The sequence below is a fragment of the Panthera onca genome, chromosome D3 (assembly GCF_046562875.1).
Source record: "Panthera onca isolate mPanOnc1 chromosome D3, mPanOnc1 haplotype 2, whole genome shotgun sequence".
NCBI lineage: Eukaryota > Metazoa > Chordata > Mammalia > Carnivora > Felidae > Panthera > Panthera onca.
This window is the reverse complement of record NC_138350.1, coordinates 10,392,828-10,417,231: the sequence shown is the minus strand read 5'-3', so window position 1 is coordinate 10,417,231 and position 24,404 is coordinate 10,392,828. Positions and strand designations below refer to the sequence as shown.

At 52.4% G+C, this 24,404-nt stretch overlaps 1 protein-coding gene across 8 annotated transcripts in view; it reads left to right on the top strand.

Moving 5' to 3' along the window:
- Positions 1-23,698, top strand: part of TBX5 (T-box transcription factor 5) — a 47,982-nt gene extending 24,284 nt beyond the window's left edge. For 7 of the 8 annotated variants that reach the window (XM_060612395.3, XM_060612394.3, XM_060612396.3 and 4 more), the window contains 2 exons: positions 12,642-12,868; positions 21,954-23,698. In XM_060612395.3, coding sequence (XP_060468378.1) covers positions 12,642-12,868; positions 21,954-22,531 — 805 coding nt within the window. In that variant the 3' untranslated portion in view covers positions 22,532-23,698. The remainder of the gene's footprint in view (positions 1-12,641; positions 12,869-21,953) is intronic. The other variant, XM_060612392.3, reaches the window with a different exon arrangement.
- The last annotated feature ends 706 nt before the right edge of the window (positions 23,699-24,404 follow it).

Sequence of the window (24,404 nt, the reverse complement as noted above, 5' to 3'; positions counted from 1 at the left end):
TTCCCCAATTGCAGGACCCCTCCCCTGGTGACAGATGGATGATTTTAGAAGGTCTACGGACGCAAGCACATCAGGCTGATTTTATAGTTGCTGTTGCTTAGAATGAGGCTGCTTCTAAAGAAGGAGGAAGGGGGGAGGGAAGGGGGACGGCGAAGGCTGATTATTTAAGGGAAAGTATTTTTTTTTTTAATTTTTTTTTTTAACGTTTATTCATTTTTGAGACAGAGAGAGACAGAGCATGAACGGGGGAGGGGCAGAGAGAGAGGGAGACACAGAATCGGAAGCAGGCTCCAGGCTCCGAGCCATCAGCCCAGAGCCTGATGCCGGGCTCGAACTCACAGACCGCGAGATCGTGACCCGAGCTGAAGTCGGACGCTTAACCGACTGAGCCACCCAGGCGCCCCTATTTAAGGGAAAGTATTAACTACATAGCAGTAGAGCTGGAGTAAACGTTTGTCGAACTTGTCAAGGTCCTATGCAAATGGCCGAAATTTGGGAAATACCCCTAAATGCGCATCCTAACAAGAAAGGTGTGGGAGCTTCACTGCTGTTTGAAATGATCTAGAGCCTGGTTTCCCATAGAACATGGCTTTCTTTGAACTTTGCTCCAGTCTTTAAGATGTGTTCAGGCAAGTTGTGAACTTCCTAAGAGTCAGCAGGTGCTGGGGACCAAGGCCAAGGCCGCTGGGGCAGGAGGTGGGGGCCCTGGGGGGAGGGGAGATGGGGGAAGGAGCGGGTGGGAGTCAGGCTTTGTGGGAAGAGTGGCGTTTGCCCTGTTGGGAACAAGGGTTTTCTGGGTTGGATCAGGGTAGAAGTGGGCAGTGATCTACAAGTCTTGGGGTCTAGAGTAGGGGTCACATTCTGAAGCTCTCTGAAAGCCAGCCGGGGTGGCCCGGTGACATGGTGGCATTAGGGGGCACAGCTGCTCCAAGAAGCATAGGATGCTCCACACAGAAGGGACCACAGGAGACAGCCTGTCCCCCAGTGTTCTCCCTTTTGCAGAAGGGGAAACTGAGGACCAGAGACTCATTAATCCATGCAGTTTCTGATCTGTCGATCCGTTATTCAGCGAACACACATTTGTGAAGGGCTCGCTCGACGCCGGGTCCTGAGGATGCAAAGGTGAATCTCCCGGGGGACGGGGTCCACTGGGGGAAAGTTCTGGAGTTGGGATCGGGGCTACCGCATGGAGTGGCTCCAGGGCTCCCCTACTCCACTGAGCCTCGGCCGCCTCCTCTGTGAAATGAGGGGTGACTGTAGAACCCACCTCCGGGGCTGTTGCCTGGGTGAATGAGATAATGGGCGCATCCTGATTGCTCTTGCAAGGTAACAGGTGACGCCCAGGCTTCGGTGGGACGGGCTGGAAGGCTATGCCTTCTGTTCCGTGTGTGTGACTAAATCCGGGACAGCTGGAGCGCTAGACCCTGCTTGCTCTGTGCCACCACGGCCCGCTAAACGGCCAAGGAAGTGCAGGCGACCTCAGAGTGCCCATCTGCTGGCCCCCGCTCGGTGCTGCTCGTCAGTAGCACTGATGCTGAAAAGACCAGGCATTGCTGGCGGCCACGTGTGCCAGGCGAAGCAGGAAGTCACCCCGCTCGTCTCGTTCGTGATTTGCGGGTCGGGAACTTGGAAAGGGCTCGTCTGGGCACTTCTCGCCTGCAGCCAGGTGTTGGCTGGGGCGGCAGGTAGCTGAAGTCACGCGTCCGGGCGTCCGGGATGGCACGCAGCTGTGATCGCCAGCTGGTGCTGCCTTTCGGCTGGGACCTCAGCCGGTGCGTGCGGCCCGCCCCGCGTGGCGGACTCCGCGAAGTCAGACTCCTCCCGGGGCTGCCGGCTGCTCCCAAGAGGACCAGGAGGGAGCCGTGAGACTCTTGCTTACCGGGTCTTGAAAACACGTAGTGTTACTCCTGCCGCATTCTGTGGCTTGCACGGGACTCACTGGGGTGGGGCCCGATCTGAGGCGCAGGGATCCCCCCTCTAGGGAGGAGAGTTGAAGAGAGTGTCCGCGTGTTTTAAGCCCACCCCAACATGCACGGAGGCATCTGGCAGGGGATGGGGCCCAGACTGAGGCTGGATTGATGTCAGGCCGACGTTGCGACGGGGTCCGTGCCCTCGTGAAGCCAGACGCCGGCTTGACCAGCCCAGGGCCCCGCGGCGAGTCAGGGCGCAGAGGCCTGGCTGTGAGCTCGGCCCCTTGAGGGTGGAGAGACTCCCCCTTGCTCCCCACCGCTTCCCCCACGCTTCTTGGGTCACCTTGCACAGAGGGCCATTTATGCAGCGTCATTGGGGTCTGTCACACTCGATGGACGGTGGTGGCTTCCGAGCCGGTCTGGAGCCGGGACACCCTGAGGCTCTGCTTTGCTGGCCTGGATTTGGAGCCCCCCGCCCCCCAGCCAGCCAGCGGCTAGGAAAGCTTAGGGCCCAGGATGTCCCAGCTCCACCCAGTAGGTTCCTGTTGTCTCTCCCAGGCCGTCTCTGCCCACCCACGCTGGAAACCCTTGTCACCTGCCTCTGCGCTCCTTAGAGTCCCCTCCATCTTTTTCTCCAGGGCTGGGCTTCTTAATCAGGGTCCCTTTTGAAAATCCGATGAAAGCTAGGGACTCTCTGAACAACTCACAAGATACAAATAGAAAAAAAAAAAAAAACATTTGCAAACGATTTCGAAGGATTCAGGTGTCCACCCCCCCCCCCTTCCCCCACCGCCGCCCTAAAAGGCTAAAGCCCTTCCGTTGGCACCTTCCCTCCTTCTCCAGCCCCGGCTTCCTGATTTTAAATGAATGTTGAGCCCTTAACCTCAAATGGTCACTTTCAAACGGCTTAGTGCTCTTGGAACCCCATGCTCGTGGTTAAAGGTAATCGGAATGCCCGGTTAATGAGGAGTGATTTGCAAGACAACATTCCAGAGACGGCATGAACTCCCCACTCCTTGCTGTACTTTTGGACACGGCTTCCCCCAGAGAAGTGTGAACTTACGGAAAATAAGAGGGGGTTGTGTTTGGGAAGCCAAGCCGGCCTAAGTTGTGAAATTGAGGTTTGTCCCAAGGGGGTCCCATGTTGGCTCCTGGTTGACCGGCAGGGATATGGATGCTGAGAACACCCCCCCCCCCCGACCTTTTCTTGCTCATCTGCAGCACTGTCCCCACCCCCCCCTCCGGCATACCTTCTCTTCAGGGACAGTGTCTGTGGGCACATCACTCATTCACGTGCGAGTAGCGCTTCTCAGACTTTTGGCAGACATCAAAATTACCTGGGGGTGGGGGGCTTGTTAAGAAAAGCAGATTTCTGGGTTTCCTCCTCGGAGGTTCTGAATCGGTGGCTCTAGGGAGGGCTCAGAAACGGCCCTTTGGCATGTTTTCTGATGGAGGGGTGCCCTGCTCGCACCTGGGTAATCCCCTGGCTCTACAGAACGGGCAAGGGTGTTCAGGTAAATGTGTGAAATAGATCTGGAAATAGATCCCGTGTGCTGGGCTGTTGTGTAAAACCTAACCCTTTGCTGTAAGCGCTCAACTTTGGCTGAACGTGAGAAGTACCCGCAGTGCTTCCCCAGTGTTTTGTTATGAAAACTGTAAAACATACAGAAAACGTGGAAGAAGGGTACAGTGAGCACCCACAAATCTACTGCTTACATTCTACAGTTAATATTTTGTTACATATTTGCCCTATCAGCCATCTGACCACCCATCCATCCATCCATCCATCCACCCACCCATCCTCCCATCAATCCATTGACCAGTCCATCTTTCCATCCATCCATCCATCTGTCGGCCAGTCCATCTATCCACCTACCCATCCACCTATCCACCCATCCATCCATCCATCTATCTACCATCCACCATCCATGAGTCCATCTATCCATCCATCCATCCACCCATCCATTCATTGACCAGTCCGTCTTTCCATCCATCCATCCATCCATCCATCCATCCATCCATCCACCCATTCATCCATTGACCAGTCCGTCTTTCCATCCATCCATCCACCCATCCACCCATCCATCCATCTACCATCCACCAGTCCATCTATCCATCCATCCATCCATCCATCCACCCATCCATTCATTGACCAGTCCGTCTTTCCATCCATCCATCCATCCATCCATCCACCATCCACCAGTCCATCTATCCATCCATCCATCCATCCATCCACCCATCCATTCATTGACCAGTCCGTCTTTCCATCCATCCATCCATCCATCCATCCACCATCCACCAGTCCATCTATCCATCCATCCATCCATCCATCCACTCATCCATTCATTGACCAGTCCATCTTCCATCCATCCATCCATCCATCCACTCATCCATTCATTGACCAGTCCATCCATCCATCCATCCATCCACCCATCCATTCATTGACCAGTCCGTCTTTTCATCCATCCATCCATCCATCCACCCACCAATCTATCTGTCCATCAATCCACCACCCCATCCATCCATCCATTTTATTTTTTTATGCATTTCATACTGAGTGGCAGTGGCAGACACGAGTATATTCCACTCCTCTATATTTCATGCATATCATTAACTAAGACTCCGTTTTTGCTCACAAATCTCTATTTAGGTAAAGTTACATACAGTGAAATGCACAAACCATAAGGGCACCGTTCGCTTTTTGACAAACGCACATTCCTGTGAAACCCAAGCCCCCGTCGTAATATAGAACATTCCCCCACCCCAGAAACTTCCCTCATGCCCCATCCCAATTAATTCCTGCCCCCACGTCCCCACCAGAAGCAATTCGACTTTTATTTCCTTTCTAATGTGGGTTTTTTCTGTTACAGAATTTGGTATAAATGGATGCTTACAGCGTGCACTCTTTTGCATAAGGCTTCTTTCTCCTGGGGAGCTTTTTAAGATCGCTAAGTCCAGGCTGCACCATGGAACAATGACATCAGACTCTTGCGGGGGTGGGGGGTGGGGTGGACTCAGGAGTCAGTATTTCTTTTCTTTGCTGAAATTTTTCCTTTTTTTAAATTGAAGCATAATTAATACATGGTGTTCCATTGGTTTCAGGTGTACAGGATAGTGATTCAACAATTCGATATATTGTTCAGTGCTCATGAAAATAAGTGCATTCATTTTTTTTTAATGTTTATTTTTATTTTTGAGAGAGACAGAGACAGAATGCGAGTGGGTGAGGGGCAGAGAGAGAGGGAGACACAGAATCCAAAGCAGGCTCCGGGCTCTGAGCTGTCAGCACAGAGCCCGATGCGGGGCTCGAACCCACGAACTGCGAGATCATGACCTGAGCCGAAGTCGGACGCTCAACCGACTGAGCCACCCAGGCGCCCCCACAATGAATGCATTCTTAATCTCCTTTACTATTTCACCCGGAGTGAACATTTGTTTCCCTTTAATTCTCCCAGGTGGTAGTACTATGCAGCCAAGCTTGAAACCCACTCCAATCTCTAGCCATCCTCACTCTAAGCCCTGTATCTCAGCTGCCCCATCCCAGTCATGTTCTCACATTAGAAGTTTGTCTCCCTGGAGACCCGTTCCCTCCTAGGTGTTTGTGTCTGTTTTTAGGGGGAGAGACAGATTTTTATATTAGTACACAGGCCATTTAGCATTCTTGCAGAAGTGGTTGCTTTTGGGTGGCTTTGCCAAGGTCGTTGTTCGAACTGAAGGTCACCAGCAGCTCCTTGACTTACTTCTTTCTGCATGACCGAGGGGCCCCCGCGTGCGTCCCCTCGGAACAAAAGCCTCAAAACAATCCCCTCTGGTAGAGGAAGCAGTTTGAGGAAGATCTGTTAGTCCGGGCCCTCCCAGTCTTCCGGCTTCCAGAAAGACCGCGGCCGGACCTCAGAAAGTCCCCTCCACCTTCCCATCCTCCGTCTAAAATCATTAAAAAAAAAAAAAAAGCTAGTAAAGCAAAGACATGGTTAAACTTGTTGAAACTGATAGTTTTAGGAGACTGAACCGAGGCGGATTGTACCCTTACCGTGAGCCCCATCGAAAGTTTCGTTTGCACTGACCTTTCCTGTCTGTAGCCTCACATCCTAGCCCTTACTTTGGGGGCTCACAGCTATGCTATGCGACGTGGACCTTGGTAGTCCCGTTCTGCGAGTGGAGAAACTGAGGCGAAGATTGATGTCCTCAGCGGTCCATGAAACTATTCGCGCTTTCTCTGTGATCCCAGAGCTGTCTCTGGACCGCTTTTGAGGAGGTGATAACAAGAATGACCCTCTCCCTGGAAACATTGACAAATTCTAAATATCTGATGTTTGGGCAGAGTAGGGGGGGTTCCTAGACCAATCAGAGCCCGGGCAAGGGAGGTATCTCTGCTTCAGAATCGAGTAACGGGCGATTTGTAAGCTGGTGCTCATCGAGCTGTGTGTCCCGCCGACGGGCTCAGCCTTTCCACGCATCGTATTGTTTTACAATCCCACGAGGCAGTGGATTTTACTGTTCCCGTTTTACAGACAGAAAACTGAGGCTCAGAGAAAGGTGGAAGCTAGCCAGCTCCACCGTGGCCACGTTTGTGGCTGGTGAGGCACATCCGCGAGGCCTGACTTGAGAGCCCCGACTCCACACGACCACCCTGATATTCAGTTACCCGGAGATTCAGCCGGGGAGCCCCGAGTTCTCAAACCGAAGTGCCGTAAGGTGGGGGCTCACAGCCACAGAGGGAGAGGCGCCTTTGAACTTCTTGGTGCCCCCTCGAATCCTGCAGCCCTGGTTGTCGAACCAGCGGTGGGAGAGGGTGTCCAACTTCTTAGCGCGCCCGGTTCTCACCGTGCCTCCTGCAGCGTGCTGGTGCGGCATGAACTGAGTCATAAAAATAATGGCAAAGCCCTCTGTGTGCTGAGCTCCGTCCTGCCTGGGCTGAGCTGTCCCCGGTCCCCCCAAGCGTCCACGCACGTGAGATCAGAAGAGCGTCCCTGAGCGTACTAGAGAGTGAATAAATCGCCAAGGCCCTTGTGGGATGGTGGGAATTTTAATCACAGATTAAGGTACCAGCAGAGGAGGGATTTGCTCCTCGGGGACAGGGATTTTGCAATCCCAGTCTTGCCCCAGCAAGCCGCTTCGGTTGTTTGAGAAGGGCTCGCCGGGCTTGGCGGGGGTTGGGGGCGGGGGGCGGGGGGGAGCGACAACACCCCTCCCCCCCAGCACCCAGCACCCCTGCCACCTGCTCCCGTGAAAAGGCCGATTCAGTTGGCTGCAGTGGAAGACCTTCTCGGGGGCGTTCATTAGCTGGCGGCGGGCAGTTTGGCCGCGGATCGCAGTATTCCCTTGTAACGTTTTACAGCCCAGACCCGGTGACAATGGCGTCATTCACTGCACTCGCTCACGTGGAACAGAATGTGAGCGGGGGCCCGAGCCGGGGAGAAGCTGCTCTGCGGGGCGCCGGCACCCAGGGCGAGCGGAGGGGCTGAGGACCCCGGCTTGTGTCGGGCGAGCCCGGACTGAGCACAGCCCGTCCTTGAGGATGTGGCCGCGGCCGGCAGAGAGCAGGGGTGGGGGCGGGGGGTGCCCTTCGGTAAACTCAAGGCCGCTCAAACGGTAGGATTGACAGGTTGATCAGAACTTGATGTTGCCCGATGCAGCCCATCTCCAGCTGCTGCCACCAGGATGCCTTATGCAACAGGGCGGCTGTGTTGCCCAGGCTGTTGTTGTGAAGGCAACAGTTCCCTGCGATCGAGTGTAAGTGAGCTGGCAAGAGCTTTGGAATAGCACTGAGCCGGGACGAAGCTCGGCTTTATCCTGTGCTGTGCCATCTGGGGAAAGTTGCTTGACCTCTCTGAGCCTCAGCTTCTTTACCTCTGAAGTGCATGTAATCCTACCAGTGAGGTGGGCATATCGCCCGGATCAAATGAGGGTAAAGCTTCAGTTCATCGCCCGGAAGATGAGGGTAAGGCTGGAAAAAAACAAAACAAAACAAAACAAAACAAAACCCCCAGCACTGTGTTGCTGCCCTCTTCCTAGATGCACAAGGGCTTTTCACCGTTTTACTTTTACCCCCTTTGTGCCCTGGATTCTTTCTTTTTGTTTTTTTAACGTTTATTCGGTTTTTGAGAGACAGAGACAGAGCGTGAGCAGGGGTGGGGCGGGGAGAGAGGGAGACGCGGAATCCGAAGCGGGCTCCAGGCTCCGAGCTGTCGGCCCAGAGCCCGACGCGGGGCTCGAACCCACGAACGGCGAGATCGTGACCTGAGCCGCAGTCGGAGGCTAACCCAGGCGCCCCAAGCGCGCTGGATTCCTCACTGCCGCTCTCGAGCTGTAGAGGAAGACAGTTTGTCTTCCCCGCTGCAAGGACGTTAGACGCTGTCTTGTTGCTACTGACGGCGTTCCTTTGGTGCATTGGGGAGCCCGGGGAAAATCCCCCCCGTGTTGGTCGATTGCCGGCGCTTTCCCCCCTTTGTGTCGACCCCGTACCGATGGAGGGGACGCTTCGCCGTTGCACGCTCCTGTTTTGACACCTGTCAGATGGACTTGGGGACGTTGCACGGCAGGCGCCGAGAGGGAGGTGTTCCTGACTGACGGTGGGGATGATGTCTCAAGCGCCTTGCAGAGAAACAAGCTGTGAGGGACAAGCGGCTGTTGGGATAATGTGGCTCTCCCACTTCTGGGAGTGTTAGTAATCAAAAGCAGGGTTTGGCCTTTGCAGAGAGTTGTTTTGCAAGTTGGCAGCACTGGAGGGGAGAATTCCATGGAGTCCATTGATACATTCTCTTGTAAAATCCCGCGGCCAACATTTTTTGGGAGTTGTTTTCTTTAATTAAAAAAAAAATAACCTTCCCCATTAAGAACATACGACCCAAAGAGATTTCCCCCTTCCTGTCGGAGCTCTGGCAGCCCAGCTCTGGAACTAAGCAGACCCGAACAGAATTGCCAGCAAGAGTTGACAACTTTTATAATGTTTTATTATTATTCTAATTTTTCTTCTTCTTCTTCTTCTTCTTTTTTTTTTTTTTTCCATTACGTAGCTGGAACCTCAAAGAGAGGACCATAAAGCTAATTTTATTCCTTTCAGGCCTCTGGCCCCAGGGGGGAGTTCTGAGTGTTGTGGCTGCTCAGGACGGCTCCAGCTTGGGTTCTGAGATGGCCCATAGCACGGGAAAGCTCTGCCAGGGGACCCCCGGGTGTCGTGAGGGTTCTGTGCCCTCATGGAAACTTGGCGGATGCTCTGCGTCCCCTGCCTGGCTACTCTGACGTGCTTTCGCGTGACAAACAAAGTCCGGGGCCAGGGTGGAGATCATTCCAGCGCCCGAAGGGTGGGAGAAGCGGGAGAGGAATCTTGGGCCCCGGTCCCTGCTCTCCTAAAAGTATACTGTGTTCTGAGAATGGAAAGACACCATCAGGAGCCTGCGGAGAAGTCGTTAGGGGACGCCTGGGGTAGAGTCCTGGTGGTGGGTCTTTCTAGCTCTGTGACCAGGGGCGGCAAGTTGCTTCTTCTCCCAGGGCCTTGGTTTCCTAATCTGTAAAGTGGGGACAAAACCAGTCCCTACTTCCTAAGGGTCACAGAAAGGATGGAGAGGGCCAATGCAGCCCACCCTTCAGAATGTGCTAGATGCAGCACTCTTTGGACGTGACATGATTTCACGTGCGCTCTTTTCAAACGTAGATTTATTTTTTTTTTTAAGTTTAAAAAAAATTTTTTTTAATTTGTTTTTATTTTATTTAAAAAAATTTTTTTTCTTAATGTTTTTATTTATTTTTGAGACAGAGAGAGACAGAGCATGAGCAGGGAAGGGGCAGAAAGAGAGGGAGACGCAGAACCGGAAGCAGGCTCCAGGCTCTGAGCCGTCAGCACAGAGCCCAACGCGGGGCTCGAACTCACAGACTGTGAGATCATGACCTGAGCCAAACTCGGGCGCTCAACCGACTGAGCCACCCAGGCGCCCCTTTAATTTGTTTTAAATGTTTGTCCATATTTCAGAGAGACAGTGTCAGTGGGGGAGGGGGAGAGAGAGCGGGAGACGCAGAGTCGGAAGCAGGCTCCAGGCTCCGAGCTGTCGGCACAGAAGTCGGCCGAAGTCGGCCTCTTAACCGACTGAGCCACCCAGGCGCCCCTCTTTGAGTTCAATGAGTATTTATTTCAGTTCCTCTACAGTTGCCGTCGCTTTGCAGATCTCGTCGCTCAGAGTGAGGCTGAACGCACTCGGCGAAAAACGGATTGAAAAACGTGATCCGTAAAAGAAGAGTTTGGTTTATGGCAAAAATCACAGCTGAGTTTGGGATTTACTGATACGTATTTCTTCCCGGGAGGCGGTCGTAGCCTGTTTGGTGGCATGGGTCTCTCTGGTGGCCTCATGAAACTGACGTGTCACTTCTCAGAGTAACACGATTCGACGCATCGTAGCAGTTGTGTGGATTGCAGAAGAAAACCAGTTGTGTTAAAATACAGTGATGGAAGTATTTTTATTATTTATTAATTCTTTAAGAGAGAGCGTGAGTGAGCGAGGGGCAGAGAGAGAGAGGGGGAGAGAGAGAGAAAATCCCGAAGTGGGGCTTGAGCTCAGCTGAAGCAGGGCCCAAACTCACGGACCGAGAGATCATGACCTGAGCCGAAAGCCAAAGCCGGATGCTTAACCGACCGAGCCACCCAGGTGCCCCTCCTCATTCTTTTTCAATTCTGTGTAATATTCCATTGCTTGGCTCTGTCAAAGTTTACTTAGCCATTAATGAGGGCATTTCAGCCATTTCTAGTTTTTCCCTGGGCTGCAGGGAAAAGCCTCAGGCTTATGTCTTTGCGCACTGACCTGGTCAACTTCTTAGGGAAATTCGTCGTAATTGGATTGCGGGATCTGCATTATTGTATATTAAAAAAAAAAAAAAAAAAAAAGGGATGCCATCCAGTCGCCTTCCAGTAAGGATGGGATGGGTCACCCCTCCATCAGCCTGCACACTGATTGTGGTTTTCCTGTCCCCGATTTCCTCTCCCCACTCCAGATGTCAGCAGCCCCCTTCCCTGCATGGATGAGCACACGTTGGGGGTCAGACTATAATCTTCTTATGAGCACAGATGCTCCTCTCAGTTCTCCCTGTTTTGAAAGTAATTATCGGGGCGCCTGGGTGGCTCAGTCGGTTAAACGTCCGACTTCGGCTCGGGTCACGATCTCGCAGTTGGTGAGTTTGAGCCCCGCATCTGGCTCTGTGCTGACAGCTCGGAGCCTGGAGCCTGCTTTGAATTTTGTGTCTCCCCCTCTCTCTGCCCCTCCCCTGCTCATGCTTTGTCTCTCTCTCTCTCAAAAATAAATCAACATTAAAAAATTAAAATTATTTATTTATTAAAATTTAAAAAAGAGTTTTATTTATTTATTTTGAGAGACAGAGAGAGCATGAGCAGGGGAGGGGCAGAGAGAGGGAGAGAGAGAATCCCAAGCAGGCTCGGTGCGGTCAGCATGGACCCCGGGGTGGGGCTCGAACTCACGAACCTTGAGATCGTGAGCTGAGCTGAAATCAAGGGTCGGACGCTTAACCGACTGAGCCGCCCAGGTGCCCCTCAATTCTCCCTTTTATCGTAGAGCCACCCCTCCTCCCGACTCCTCTGCAGACTCTTCTTCTGACCCTCCTCACCCACCCAGCTTCCTGTGGGGCTCCCTCCTTCCCGGGGGGAGGTTCCTGGTGAAATTCCCAAGCTCTTATGAGGAAAGGAGTGGGAATTCCTGGTGTGAAAGCTGAAGGCAAGGGAATGTGGTGCATGTGAGCCAGACGAGTGTGAGAAACCAGATTCTGAGCACCTGGGAGGATGCTCTTCGTAGGATGTCACTGGATTTTCTTCTGCTCGGTTTCCCCATGTGACGCCTGAGGCTCAGAGGGGCACACAGTCTATAAGTGTTGGAGGGGGGGCCTGAACCTGAGCCTGCCCAGTCCTAGATCCAGTGCTCTGTTCTCTGTTTCCTTTGGCCCTGTTCTGCCTTCCCTCCTCTCTTTCTCTCTCCTTACTCTCTCAAAACGACCACAGTAATGATGACGGCCGTCGTTTGTTGAACGCTCGCTCTGTGCCAGCTACTGTTCCCTCTTTCACACGTATGAATTTCTTTTTTTTCCCTCAACGACCCTTTGAACTGGGGATTTTTACTATCCTTGTTTCACAGATGGGACAACCCAGGCACGGAGGAGAAGTTAAATATGATGTCAGTGGTGACCAGTAGAACAGCTCAAAAGGAAATTGTAAGGCACAGATTAGGGTAGCCGGGGATCGTTCCTGACTATTCTAGAGGGTCAACTACCTTTTTCCTAATGTTGACCAAAGACCTGAGCGCCGTTTTAAAGATGGAAACCCAGGAGTTAAGCCTAAGTGACCCCGACTACTCAGCTCTTTTAGCTTTTGAATTAGGGAATTCAAAGACATACGCAGCAGATTGAAGTGTTTCAAGACGCTGTGTGTTCATTGATCATGAAGAGGGTTCCTCAGCGGTGGAGCTCATGTAACTTTCGGTATACATACAGAACTGTACGTAAACCCACTTGCCTAACGTATAAGGCATGAAAAGTTAGTGCCTAAATATATATGTCTGTTTATTTGATGCACTTGAGTACAAGTGGACCGCTTCACTCATCAAAGACGCCTTTGTTTCTTATGCTGTGACACATTTCTGGTGGATTCTTGGATCCCGTGGCTCAGCCAGCGGGGGGGGGGGGGGGATCTGCATCGGGGGCACTGATCCACAGTATTTCTCACCTTCTCTCTTTCAGTAAAGAATATCCCGTGGTTCCCAGGAGCACAGTAAGACAGAAAGTAGCCTCCAACCACAGTCCTTTCAGCAGTGAGCCTCGAGCTCTGTCCTCCTCGTCCAACTTGGGGTCCCAGTACCAGTGCGAGAATGGTGTATCCGGCCCCTCCCAGGATCTCCTGCCCCCGCCCAACCCATACCCACTGCCCCAGGAGCACAGCCAGATTTATCACTGCACCAAGAGGAAAGGTGAGTGTGATACTCCCTGCCTGCCCACCTTGCCTTTCTGTTTCTCCTTCCTTTCCTTGGGGGAAGAAAAGTACACACAACTGCATTTGTTTATTTAAAAAACGTAAGCAATATAAAAACTCAACAGAGGTTGTAAGAAACTCAAACCATTATCTGTAGAACTTGACATGTCTCCTCCAGTTCTGGCCCCTTTCCTTGGGGAAAATGTATTTGAAACGTCCAGCCTTATTTGATTCGTTTGCACCCGCACGCGCAAGCACACGAAAACGGTTTTGTTTTTGCTTTTAACGGCTGATATTATGCCGTCTGAATATCGCAACGTGCATTTCTTAAACTTGAGGCTGTGCCGCGGAGGATCTTTTCACGAGCCTACAGCTGCCTCGTGCTTTTTAGTTGCCGAAGGGAGAGCGTTGCCCCCAAAGGGTGAAGCCGCGTCTGCTTTTCCACCCCCCACTGGCAGACACGGTGGTTGTTTCCAGCATTTTCGTTGTCTCCCGCGAGCCATGCTGCAGGGAGCTTTCTTACAGTTGGATGTGCTTTGGTTTATGTGCTACGGTTTCTCTTGGGTGGGTGGATTCTGAGCTCGTCTTCTTGCCTTTCTAGATCAAAACCAACACCCAAAAAAGAAAGAAAGAAAAGAAAAATCACAACGGGGTGTTTTTCTCTCCTTCGCGTTTTGTCTTTAAATCTGGTTTGAACTCTGTCTGAGACGCTGCGTAGTGTTCTTGGCCGAATGAGAAATGGGGACTTTTCCTGAGTCATCTGAGTCTAGGGCTATCACACTGAAGGGAATTTCTGGTGGCATATTTTTCGAGCCAGAATCAAAGTGGTTGACATGGGGTGGGGGGTGTGCGGCTGAGTTCAGCTTTACTGGAACCGTTGCTTATGTGAGTGGCAGACAGGCACGGTGGGGACAGCGTGGGCAATGGGGCTGGAGGACCCAGGCTCGAGTCTCAGCTCTGCCGCCAGCTTCTTGTGTGGCCTTAGCCAGGTGTCCTGGCGTCTCTGTGCCTCAGTTTCTCGCTTTGTAAATGGTGCCGAGTTCCCGAGAGCACCTGATACTCGGTGAGCACCCGGCAGGTGTTGGCTCTGGTTACGGCTGTCGCTCTAGGAAGTGTGTCTGTGGAGGGGGAGGTGGTAAGGCTCCCGTCCCAGTGAAGCTTCGAGAAAGATACGGGACGGAGGGGACTACATACAATTGGGATGAATCCTGCCTTTGCCAGTTGCAAATTTTTATGATTAGGGGCAAGTTACTTAACTGTTCTGAGCCTTATTTTTTCTAATCTATAGATTTGGGCTCACGATTACACCTGTCCCTTAGGCTTGGTGTGAAGATGTCATGAAATTGGGCTTGTCGTATATATATATATTGTTTAAGTTTTATTTTATTTATTTGAGAGAGACAGAGACCGTGCAAGTGGAGGTGGGGCAGAGAGAGAGGGAGACACAGAATCGGAAGCAGGCTCCAGGCTCCGGGCTGTCAGCACAGAGCCCGACACGGGGCTCGAACTCACGGACTTCGAGATCGTGACCCGAGCCGAAGTCGGACGCTCAACCGACTGAGCCACCCGGGCGCCCCTCGTGCTTGTCATATTTAGCACAAGGTGGACCCAATAAGCAGTCACTGGTTTGCTCCGGCGGGCCCAGTGTGGCCTGATGTGTCTCCCAGACTCTGTAGCCAACTCAATGCCTTTGGAATTCCAGAGCCCAGTGTCTGGAACATCTTTAAAAACAAAAATGTATCAACTCACTAACGAGAACTGATGGAAACAGATGCTTTGGCAGTGTTCTCTGAGCTGAGGTTACTTGCGGAAAGTCGCACGGTTTGACTATGCGACGTGTACCGATCTCGCAGTTTGACGGAGAGAAAGGCCGTCATTGGTTCAAGCCCGGGGCTGGGGTGCTGATCCGGGTGAGGCTGTTTTCCAGGCTGAACCTGAAGCCCATCCACGCTCCTTGGATCCCAAAGGGTGGGACAATGATATCACCCCAACAGACCCCCTGGCCCGGCTCCCAGTGTGTCCGCTGTTGCGTGGCCTGGAGACCAGATGGGTGCAAAAATGTCTGCCTCTTCAGGCCCCAGCAGGGGTTGAGGATGTCACCTGGGGCGCAGGACCCTGCACGGAGATCCTGTTCTCTGTTCTGTGTAAGGGTGCCCCGCCCAGGCTCTCCACCGCGACCTTTCAACAACGCTGCTAGGTAGGTGCGGTTATTCACCCGCTTTACAGGTGGGGAAACTGAGGCCCAGAAAGGTAAACGCACGTGCCGAAGGCTCCCGGGGGGCAGAAGTTGAACCCATGCTTGGTCAGCAGTATCAGCGACGATCTCAAAACGCCATCCTCCGCTAGAGACCCATCTCGAGACCGAGACTGGGTCAGACACACGGATGAAGAGCTCACCGGGTTTGAATTAGGGAGTTCGGTCGATTAAATTAATGCCAGACCAGAAGAAGGGGAGGAAGAAGTGAAAAAGAATCAAGGCACTTTTTTAAGGCTCGATATTTACAGCAGCATCCGTGTCAATGCTTTTTCGCCTGGAGGCGGCGGGGGGAGTCGGAAGGCTTTGAATGCCGGGGGGAATGGACCCCCTCCCGTGATGGGAGCAGGTGACCCGCACAGGGCACTCGGTGGGGCCCTCGGGTGAGCCCAGGGTCAGCTTGAGATGGCCACGGGCGAAGCCAGTGGGGTGGCGACCAGTCTGTGGTAGGAGGTCACAGCAGCTGATGCTTTCCGGCTGCGGGCAAGCCCCCCGCTTTCTCAGCCCTAACTCCCTCTTCTGCAAAACGACAAGTGTGATAACAGCACCTCCCCCGTAGGGTTGCGGTGAGATGGAACGAGATGGTCTAAGGGCACAGTGCCCGTTAGCTGGCCGCCGCTCTGCGCTTCTGAAGCTCACGGTGGCGAGGGGGTCGGATGTCGTCCCGCGTGGTGACATAACTGATGACCACAGTGGGCTAATGCTGCAGAGGAGATGTGCAAAGTGCTGGTGCTTGTGACGCGTGGGTGGGGGGCGGGGGGGGGCGGGAAACCTTTGCCCTTCTCACCCCCCGCCACCCCCCCCGCAAAGGGGAGCTCCCAGGGACAGCATTCCAGCCAAGCTCTGTCTGTCCTGCGTGCCTCAGAGACGACAAAAAGCAATTCATCATCAGCCTCCATTGTAAGGTGATAAGGAATCAGCCAGGTTTCCTTCCAGTTTGGGAGTCCCGCGAAGTGGTGACTCCATGGGTGGCTTTCCCCGCCCCCCCCCCCCCCCCCCCCCCGGCCCCCTGCCTGCCCCACTATCTGACTTCCCTTCATTGTCTGTCTCCTTTCCAAGGAGCCCAGGAGGCAGGCCCAATGAAATGTCAAAGGGCCAGGCCGGCCAGAGGGCTTCTTGTGTTTGGACCCAGCTGTCTCCCAACTATCTCTCCCGATGGATGGAACCAAAAGAGCTGGGAAGGTCTTTTATCAATGCCACTCAATCAAATCCAGGACCCCGGGGCCTGGGAGAACACTTGTCTGTCTCTTGTTCCTCCTCCCACCCTGACAGCCCCCCCCCCACCCCCCGCCTTCCCACATTTAGATATCAGAGGCAACCCAAATAAAGATTTAAAGCAAAGCCATATACTGCCTTGGCTCTTCAAAGGCAAGTCAGAGGTGGGAGGAAGGGCGGGGAATATAGTTTTGCAGGGTGCATTTTGTCGGCGCTGTGTGCTTTTTCGAGGAATTTCACATCGCTTCCTTCCTTGGACCCGCGCTGTCGCCCCTGAGCGGGGAGGGGGCTCAACATTTTGCAGGGTCAACAGGGGACCAAGAGGTTGGGTTCGCTTCCCAAGGTCACGGGGCTGGCGAGTGGCAGATCGGGGACGCATTCGTGAAAGAAATATCAGTTGAGCACTTACTTGTCCGGGGCACTGTGCTGAATATGGGGGATAAGCCGGGGGGGGGGCAAGGTGACCGGGGTCCCTGCTCTCCCGAAACCTGTACTGTCATTGGGGAGACAGATAGTAATCAAGTGGATGAACTTATGATTTTCAGGTGGTGGTTAAGTGAGGGGCAGACTGGGGTCTTTTGGTTCCCAGTTGAGGATCTCCCTACAGTACCATTCCAGTCCTTTCCACATTGGGCTAAGAGCTAACATTATGGGTACACACACCATTCTTCATCCATCCATCTGTCCATCCATCCGTCCAACCACCCACCCATCTATACCCATCCATCCACCCACCCATCCATCCAGGTCAAGGTTACCACCCTTTCGTATTTTCTGAACACAGTGGGTTTCGTGAAAGCTGAAAGGCTAGGCCCTCTGTCTGAAAGAGCACGATTTTGTGACCCGGAGGGACTGAACTATAGTTCCGCTTCTGACTTGCTAAAGGTCACTCCGCCGAGGAGTGGCTGGTCACCATGGTCTTTCATCCGAGTGAACCCAGTCAGCGAGGGAAGTGACCTGTTTGGGAACAGTGACAAATGTCCTTAACGGGAATAGCGATTTCAAAGCAGGCTTGTGGGTTTTCCGGCTCGAATCCACCCAGACACCCTGCAGCATGGGACAGCCTTCCCAGGGCCATCTGTCCCATCTTCCAGAGGGAAAGGAGAGTAGACCCGTCGTCCCTGGACAGCTAAGATTTGAACACATGATGGGCAAGGAGGATAGAAACTAAAGCACACTTCTTACGTGCATTCCTACAAGAAAGTTAAGTATCAGCCTCCTATATAGTCAAAAACTGAGATTGGGATGGTAAAGTGGTTTGCCCAAGGTCACATAGCTGAGGGAGAGTCAGAGATGTGACCGTGCCCTAAAATCTGTGGTCTGGATTTATCATCAAAGCCACGTGGTCCAGCATCAAAAGCCGCCAGAAAGACGCAAGGGGCCGGGTATTTTCACGGGGCAGTGAGGTGATGGGTGCTCAGCATCCCGTAAGAGCTTTCCCGTAATTCAGGAGACACAGCGGGGCTCAGGACAGGTGGACTACAACTGAGCATTCTTGTTCTTCAACTTCCTGAACCTGAGCTGTAGGACCCGTCTCACGGAAGACTTGATGCCTGCCTACAGCGCGTTCCCGGGCCGTGGAAAGTAGGCTTGGCTGGGAAAGAGGTCTTTGCAGTTGACCGGTTGGTTATCAGGCTCCCAAGAAAGAGAAGGAAATCGAGCCGTAACCCAAAAGGACACAGGGATCACATCCAAACCATTTATCGCGACCCACTTGAAATCTGGATCCGTGCTTCGGAATTTCTCGACAATGTGATGAGGTCCAAGAGGAATGTGAGAATGTTCAGGACCCGCTTTCATGAACAAGCCAGCGTTTTGCTTTTCCTTAGGACTCTGCATCAGATCTTTGGGTTATTAAAGACTGGAATGTGTAATTTTACGATTTTCCAAAATGCGCCTCGGCCTTTTTCATATTATTCTTCCTTTTTTTTACTTGTAACAAATCTGGAAGGGGATCAGAAACTCGGGAATGGTTAGTTTGCCTTGTTTTTTTTTCTCTTGCCAAGGGTACCCTGCAGCTGTACTTTTTATTATTGAAAACGGGAACGCCCTGGTTAAATGGAAAACCCAAAGGTTATGATTCTAGCAACAATGGAAACATTCAGATTTATGGATCCGGCGGCGGGGGTGGGGGTGGGGTTGGAAGGAAGCATGGAGGCACGATGGGACCAAGGGAGGAGGTGGGGAGGACAGAAAAGGTTGCGTGTTAACAATGTCTTCAAGATGCCAGAGAGATGCCCCGTGGAAAGGTGAGAAATGGGGCCACCGGCTCATCCGGATGGCTTCGAACATTCAGACGGTTGGCATGATGTAGATAAAGCACCTGGAAGAGCGGCCGCATTTTTTCCCTTTCTTTTGGACACAGGCGTGGGCGTCCTCTGGGGCCCAGATGTGTCCCAGAAAGAGTCTAGCTAACAATTAACGCGCTTGCTGTGAGGCGGGTACGATCCCAGCGTAGATGTGTTTTGATTGGGGAGATTTTTTTTTTTTTTTACTTACCTGTGAGGGTCACTCCCGAGCTTGATACCAGGGCAAGTGTTTGGTGGAACCTAAACTCAGGCCATCCCATCCGAGTTGGGGAGCTGTTTTAAAATCCAGTGGAAAACCAAAGGACTCCCTGTGGGGTGAATGAGTCACTTGGAGCTTTCTAGCAAGGACCACCCCCCGTGCACGGGCTCACAGGCTGTTAGCCTCCCACCTTCACTGTTCAGGGTGGGCTGGAGAGGGCCCCCCCCCCCGACCCCGACCCCCGCCATGTGCGCTGAGCAGGACCATGACTGTTTATGGACCTCTCTATCCACCCACCGCCTGGCACTTGGTAGGGGCTCAGTACATCTCTGTTGGATGACTGGGTGAGTGGCCTTGGATATGAGAAATCTGGAGCACTGGAAGCAAGGTGTGGTTGGCCAAGGAAGCCAGACCTGACCTCGAGTCCAGCCTCTGCCCCTTCCCTGCGTGACCTCGGGAAGGTCGCTTCACCAAGCTTCGGTTTCTGCCGCTGAGACAGGCTGGAGAGCAGCCACCCTGAAGAATTACTGGGAGATTAGGGTAAGGTCACTTAGGGCGTGCTACATAAATAATAACTCGTATCTCCTCCCATTTTGTTCTTCGCCCTCCCCGCCAGGCCGTCGGCCATCACAGTGAGGGGGAGGAATGTTCCAGTATTTCTTTCTTCTTCACACCCCCCAACGACAGACATATTTCTTTCTTTCTTTCTTCCTTCCTTCCTTCCTTCCTTCCTTCCTTTTTCTTTCTTTCTTTCTTTCTTTCTTTCTTTCTTTCTTTCTTTCTTTTTTTAACATTTATTTTTGAGAGAGAGAGAGAGACAGAACACGAGCAAGGAAGGACAGAGAGAGAGAGGGAGACACAGAATCCGAAACAGGCTCCAGGCTCCGAGCTGTCAGCACAGAGCCCGACGCGGGGCTCGAACCCACGAACCGTGAGGTCACGACCTGAGCCGAAGTCGGACGCTCAACCAACTGAGCCGCCCAGGCGCCCCACGACAGGATTTCTTAACATTTATTGATTTGAAAGAGATTGGAAGATGAGGACGGAAAATCTCCGGGCTGGGGGCTGAAATTCCAGCTAAGGAATGAATGAATCTGTGTTGGGGTTTACACCTTGGTAGAAATTCTCAAATATTGCCTCCCTAAAGGAAACACCTGGAGGCGTGTTAATCTACCTCAGGTCTGCCGAGGGACCAACTGGTGGTGTTACCGTTGCAACAAGAGCTGCTCTTGACGAAAGCTATCGGGAGATTTACATGCTTGATTTTATTTAATTCTTAGCTGCCTGGTGAGGTAAGTAGCATTAACTCGGATTCAGAGACGCTAAAAACGAGTCTCCGAGAGGGCAGACGCCCTGCTGGTGTCACACAGGCATTAAGCAGAAGAACGAGATCGAAACTCAGATACGTCTCCGCTCCTTGACTCGGGGTCTGGATTTTAGGGGATCCGGAAGCTCTGCAAACTGCACGCGAAGCTGTGCCAGGCACGTGCCGTTTTCCAAACTTTGTATTTCAGTGGATTTTTCCGGGACACAGCCCCGCACTTTTGTTCCCAAACGAGGCAGTGACCCCAGAGTCACGAAGGGAGACCCTCTTCCAGGGACCGAAGTACCTCCACTGCCCTACGCCGGGGACTGGTGTCTGGGGAAGGGAGTGGACTGACATTACGTTGTACCAGCTCTGCAGATGTTAACTGAGCCTTGCTCACGGAGGCATCGGGAGAGGAGCTGGGGAGGCGTCCGAGCGCCCAGCCTTGTGTGTGCACGACGTGTCTGTCTGTCCTTCCCATCTGTCGCACGGGTATTTTAGCGCGTGGCTTTTTGGGTAGCGTAGTACCGCAGGGCAGAGACTTGCAATTCGCTCCCTTGAATTGCAACCCTCGCTCCCCGGTTGATCAGCCACGGGCGTGAGGCCTCGGGCGAGTTTCCGAACCTCTGTGTGCTTCCTTTTTGCCATCTGCAGCATGAGGATAATCCCAGAACCCACGTCACGGGGTACCTTCCGGAGACAGCTTGGAACAGCACCAGGCAGGGGAAACGCTGCTGGCGTTTGTTTTTACTGTTGTTGTTGACGGTGTTATTACTTCTTTGCGCATGCAGAATGTCCCGGAATCTGGGAATATCGCGATGGGTAGGACACTGTCCCGCCTTCATGGAACATACACGCCGGAGCGGAGGGAAGGAAATAGTGATAGTTGTTACTTATTGGGTGTTGTTTTTTTTTTCTTTTTTCTTTCTTGTACCAAGCTCTGGACTAAGTTGCTTAATCTGTATTTTTCCGTCTCCTTCTCAACACCTCCCTTCACCATGAAAAGTGGAAAAGTAGAAGCATGTCGTTACTGTCCTTTCCATGTTATAGATGAAACTGAGCTCAGAAAGGTCAGCCTGTTTGCTCGAGGTCTCTACCCTCTTTATTTTATTTTGTTTTGTTTTGTTTTATTTTATTTTATTTTATTTTATTTTATTTTATTTTATTTTATCATTCTTATTTACTTAAAACAAATTATTTAATGTTTATTTATTTTTGAGAGGGAGAAAGAGAGAGAGAGACGGACTCCGAAGCAGGCTCCAGGCTCCGAGCTGTCAGCCCAGAGCCCGACGCGGGGCTCGAACTCACGGACCGTGAGATCGTGACCCGAGCCGAAGTCGGACGCTTAACCGACTGAGCCACCCAGGCGCCTCCCCTCCCTCTTTTCTTTTTTCTTTTCTTTCCTTTCCTTTCCTTTCTTTTTTTTAAAAATTTTTTTTTAAACGTTTATTTATTTTTGAGACAGAGAGAGATAGAGCATGAACGGGGGAGGGTCAGAGAGACAGGGAGACACAGAATCTGAAACAGGCTCTAGGCTCTGAGCCGTCAGCCCAGAGCCCGACGCGGGGCTCGAACTCCCATACCACGAGATCGTGACCCGAGCCGAAGTCGGACGCTTAACCGACTGAGCCACCCGGGCGCCTCCTTTCTTTTTTTTTTTTTTTTTTAATCAGAGAGGAGGTTGGCGCTGACTCTCCCGGACTTGATTCTTCGCTCCTTGGGCCCGAGGTTCCCCCTCCGCCTTCAGAATGAGGGGTGGCTGGTCCCGGGGCCTCACTGGTCTCTCTCCTCCTGTCTTAGCAGATGACGAATGTTCTACCACGGACCACCCGTACAAGAAGCCCTACATGGAGACGTCGCCCAGCCCCGAGGACCCTTTCTACCGCTCCGGCTACCCCCAGCAGCAGGCCCTGAGTGCCTCCTACAGGACAGAGTCGGCCCAGCGGCACGCCTGCATGTACGCGAGTTCCGTGCCCCCCAGCGAGCCGGTGCCCAGCCTGGAGGACATCAGCTGCAACACGTGGTCCGGCATGCCTTCCTACAGCAGCTGCACGGTCACCACGGTGCAGCCCATGGACCGGCTACCCTACCAGCCCTTCTCCGCTCACTTCACCTCGGGGCCCCTGGTCCCCCGGCTGGCTGGCGTGGCCAACCACGGCTCCCCGCAGCTCGGAGAGGGAATGTTCCAGCACCAGCCCTCCGCGGCCCACCAGCCCGCGGTCAGGCAGTGCGGGCCTCAGACCGGCCTCCAGTCCCCCGGCGGCCTTCAGCCGTCCGAGTTCCTGTATCCTCACGGCGTGCCGAGGACCCTGTCCCCACATCAGTACCACCCTGTGCACGGGGTCGGCATGGTGCCAGAGTGGAGCGAGAACAGCTAAAGGGAGGGCTGTTTCGTCACGGACGTTGGCCGGGGAGAGAGAGAGAGAGAGCGAGCGAGAGAGCGGGAGACAGACGGAAGCAGAGAGGACCCCCGCGGGAGGCGTTTCTCCTCTGCAGTGTTCACGTCTGCCCTCGAGAGCCCTGGACGCTGATCTAATCAGTAGCTCGAAACCACAATTCAGAAAAGGTGACTTTGTTGTTTCAACACTTAAAAAAAAAAAAAAAAGACAAAAAACAAACAAACAAACAAAAAAAAACCAAGATGCGCCCCACCTGCCACGACCACTCCACGCGTCGGCCGGCCATGTTCACGCCACCTCCGGGAGTCCTCCGTGATTCCTTCTTTTGGCCTCCAAAAGGCCTTTGCCTTATCGAGGGTTTTAGCCTAAAGGTGTGGCTGGAGTCTTTCCTGTCTCAGTGTTAATGTTGACGTTGTTATATAATAAATAATAATATATTTTTTCTTTCAATTTTCTTAATGGGACCCAGTCCCTTATGGGGGGGGGGGAGGTCTGAGGCAAGTGTGTTTCCTGTATGTACTTGTGGGGGTTCCCCTCACGTACACCACGGCCGGAACCGGAGATTCGCCACCCTGCCCTTGACTAAGAAATTACCTACCTCTGCCACGTGATGTTCTCGAGAAAGTTCCCTACGTCCTGGCCTTTGTCCGACTTTTCCCACCTTGCCGGGCCTCGCGGAGCCCCGCTTGGCCCTTCTTTACCAGCGGAGTCAGCATAGCGTGGCACTCCGTCTGGCCTCCTATCTTACTCAGCCCTCCCGTCGTCCCAGCTCTGTCTTTCCAGCCGTCTGTCGCTAAGACGTGGCCTATAGCTTCCCGACCGGAAAGCTTGCTTTGAAAAACTTAAAAAGCCTTGGGTTACACGCGGGCAGAACTGTGATAAGCCAGGAGCAAGCTCTGTGCCGACAAGCGTTGCAAAAAGGCCAAAGCAAATATTCGTCCTGATAAAACACAAAGCCAGCCCCAAGCTTCCAAATGTCCGTCACCGTCGACCCGGCCCGGACGCCACGCGAGGCCCGCCGTTCCTAGAGAAAGGGCGAGACGTGCTCGCCGATTGGTTTTCTCCAAAGCGATCATACCAACGCCAGATGCCGACACCAAACTGTGGTTATTGAAAGCAGAAAACAGTATTAAAAAAAAAAAATAAGCGTGTAAGTAAAATGTTATTGCAGGGTTCTTCAGATGTAATATTTTACTGGTACTATTTATTTATAAATAGGAATTCTAATTAAGTAATAACATGAAATGAAATCCAGCATGGGAGCTGGCCAAGAGCTTTTAATTTTATGAATACTCAAAACCAAGTTTGCGTTTTTTTTTTCTCTTTCGAATGTGCTTTGCTTTCTTGATTAAAAAAAAAAAAAAAGTTTTTTTTTTTTTTTTAAACTGACCCTAATAAAGAGAACAGGGTAATATGTGAGGCTAAGTATGTCCAAGTATGAGCGAGTGTGTATGTTTGTACGTGAGTGTCTTCATGCGATTACGTCTTTTCATGTTGCTACGGGGGTGGGGTGAGAATTAAGTAACCATTTCGTGTATTTGTGCGCCAATTAATGCCTAATAAATACCATGTGCTTAAAAAAGTATAAGGGACTTGGATCCCCCCTTTTATTTTCCTCGTTCTCTCTGCTGATTGAATAGAGGGGAAGTTAGGTGGAGGAAATAGGAAGAAATTGTCTTGCAGGTGCGTTTTTCGTCCCGTTTTCTTTGTCCTCCTGCTCTCAGGAACTGTGTGGGATCTCGTACGTGAGTGTGGTGGAGCTGTGAATATATTTATCCACTGGCCTGTGTCCCTGGAATGGAGTTAATTGATTTGCACTGAATTCGTGCCGACGTCGGACAAGAAAAATCGT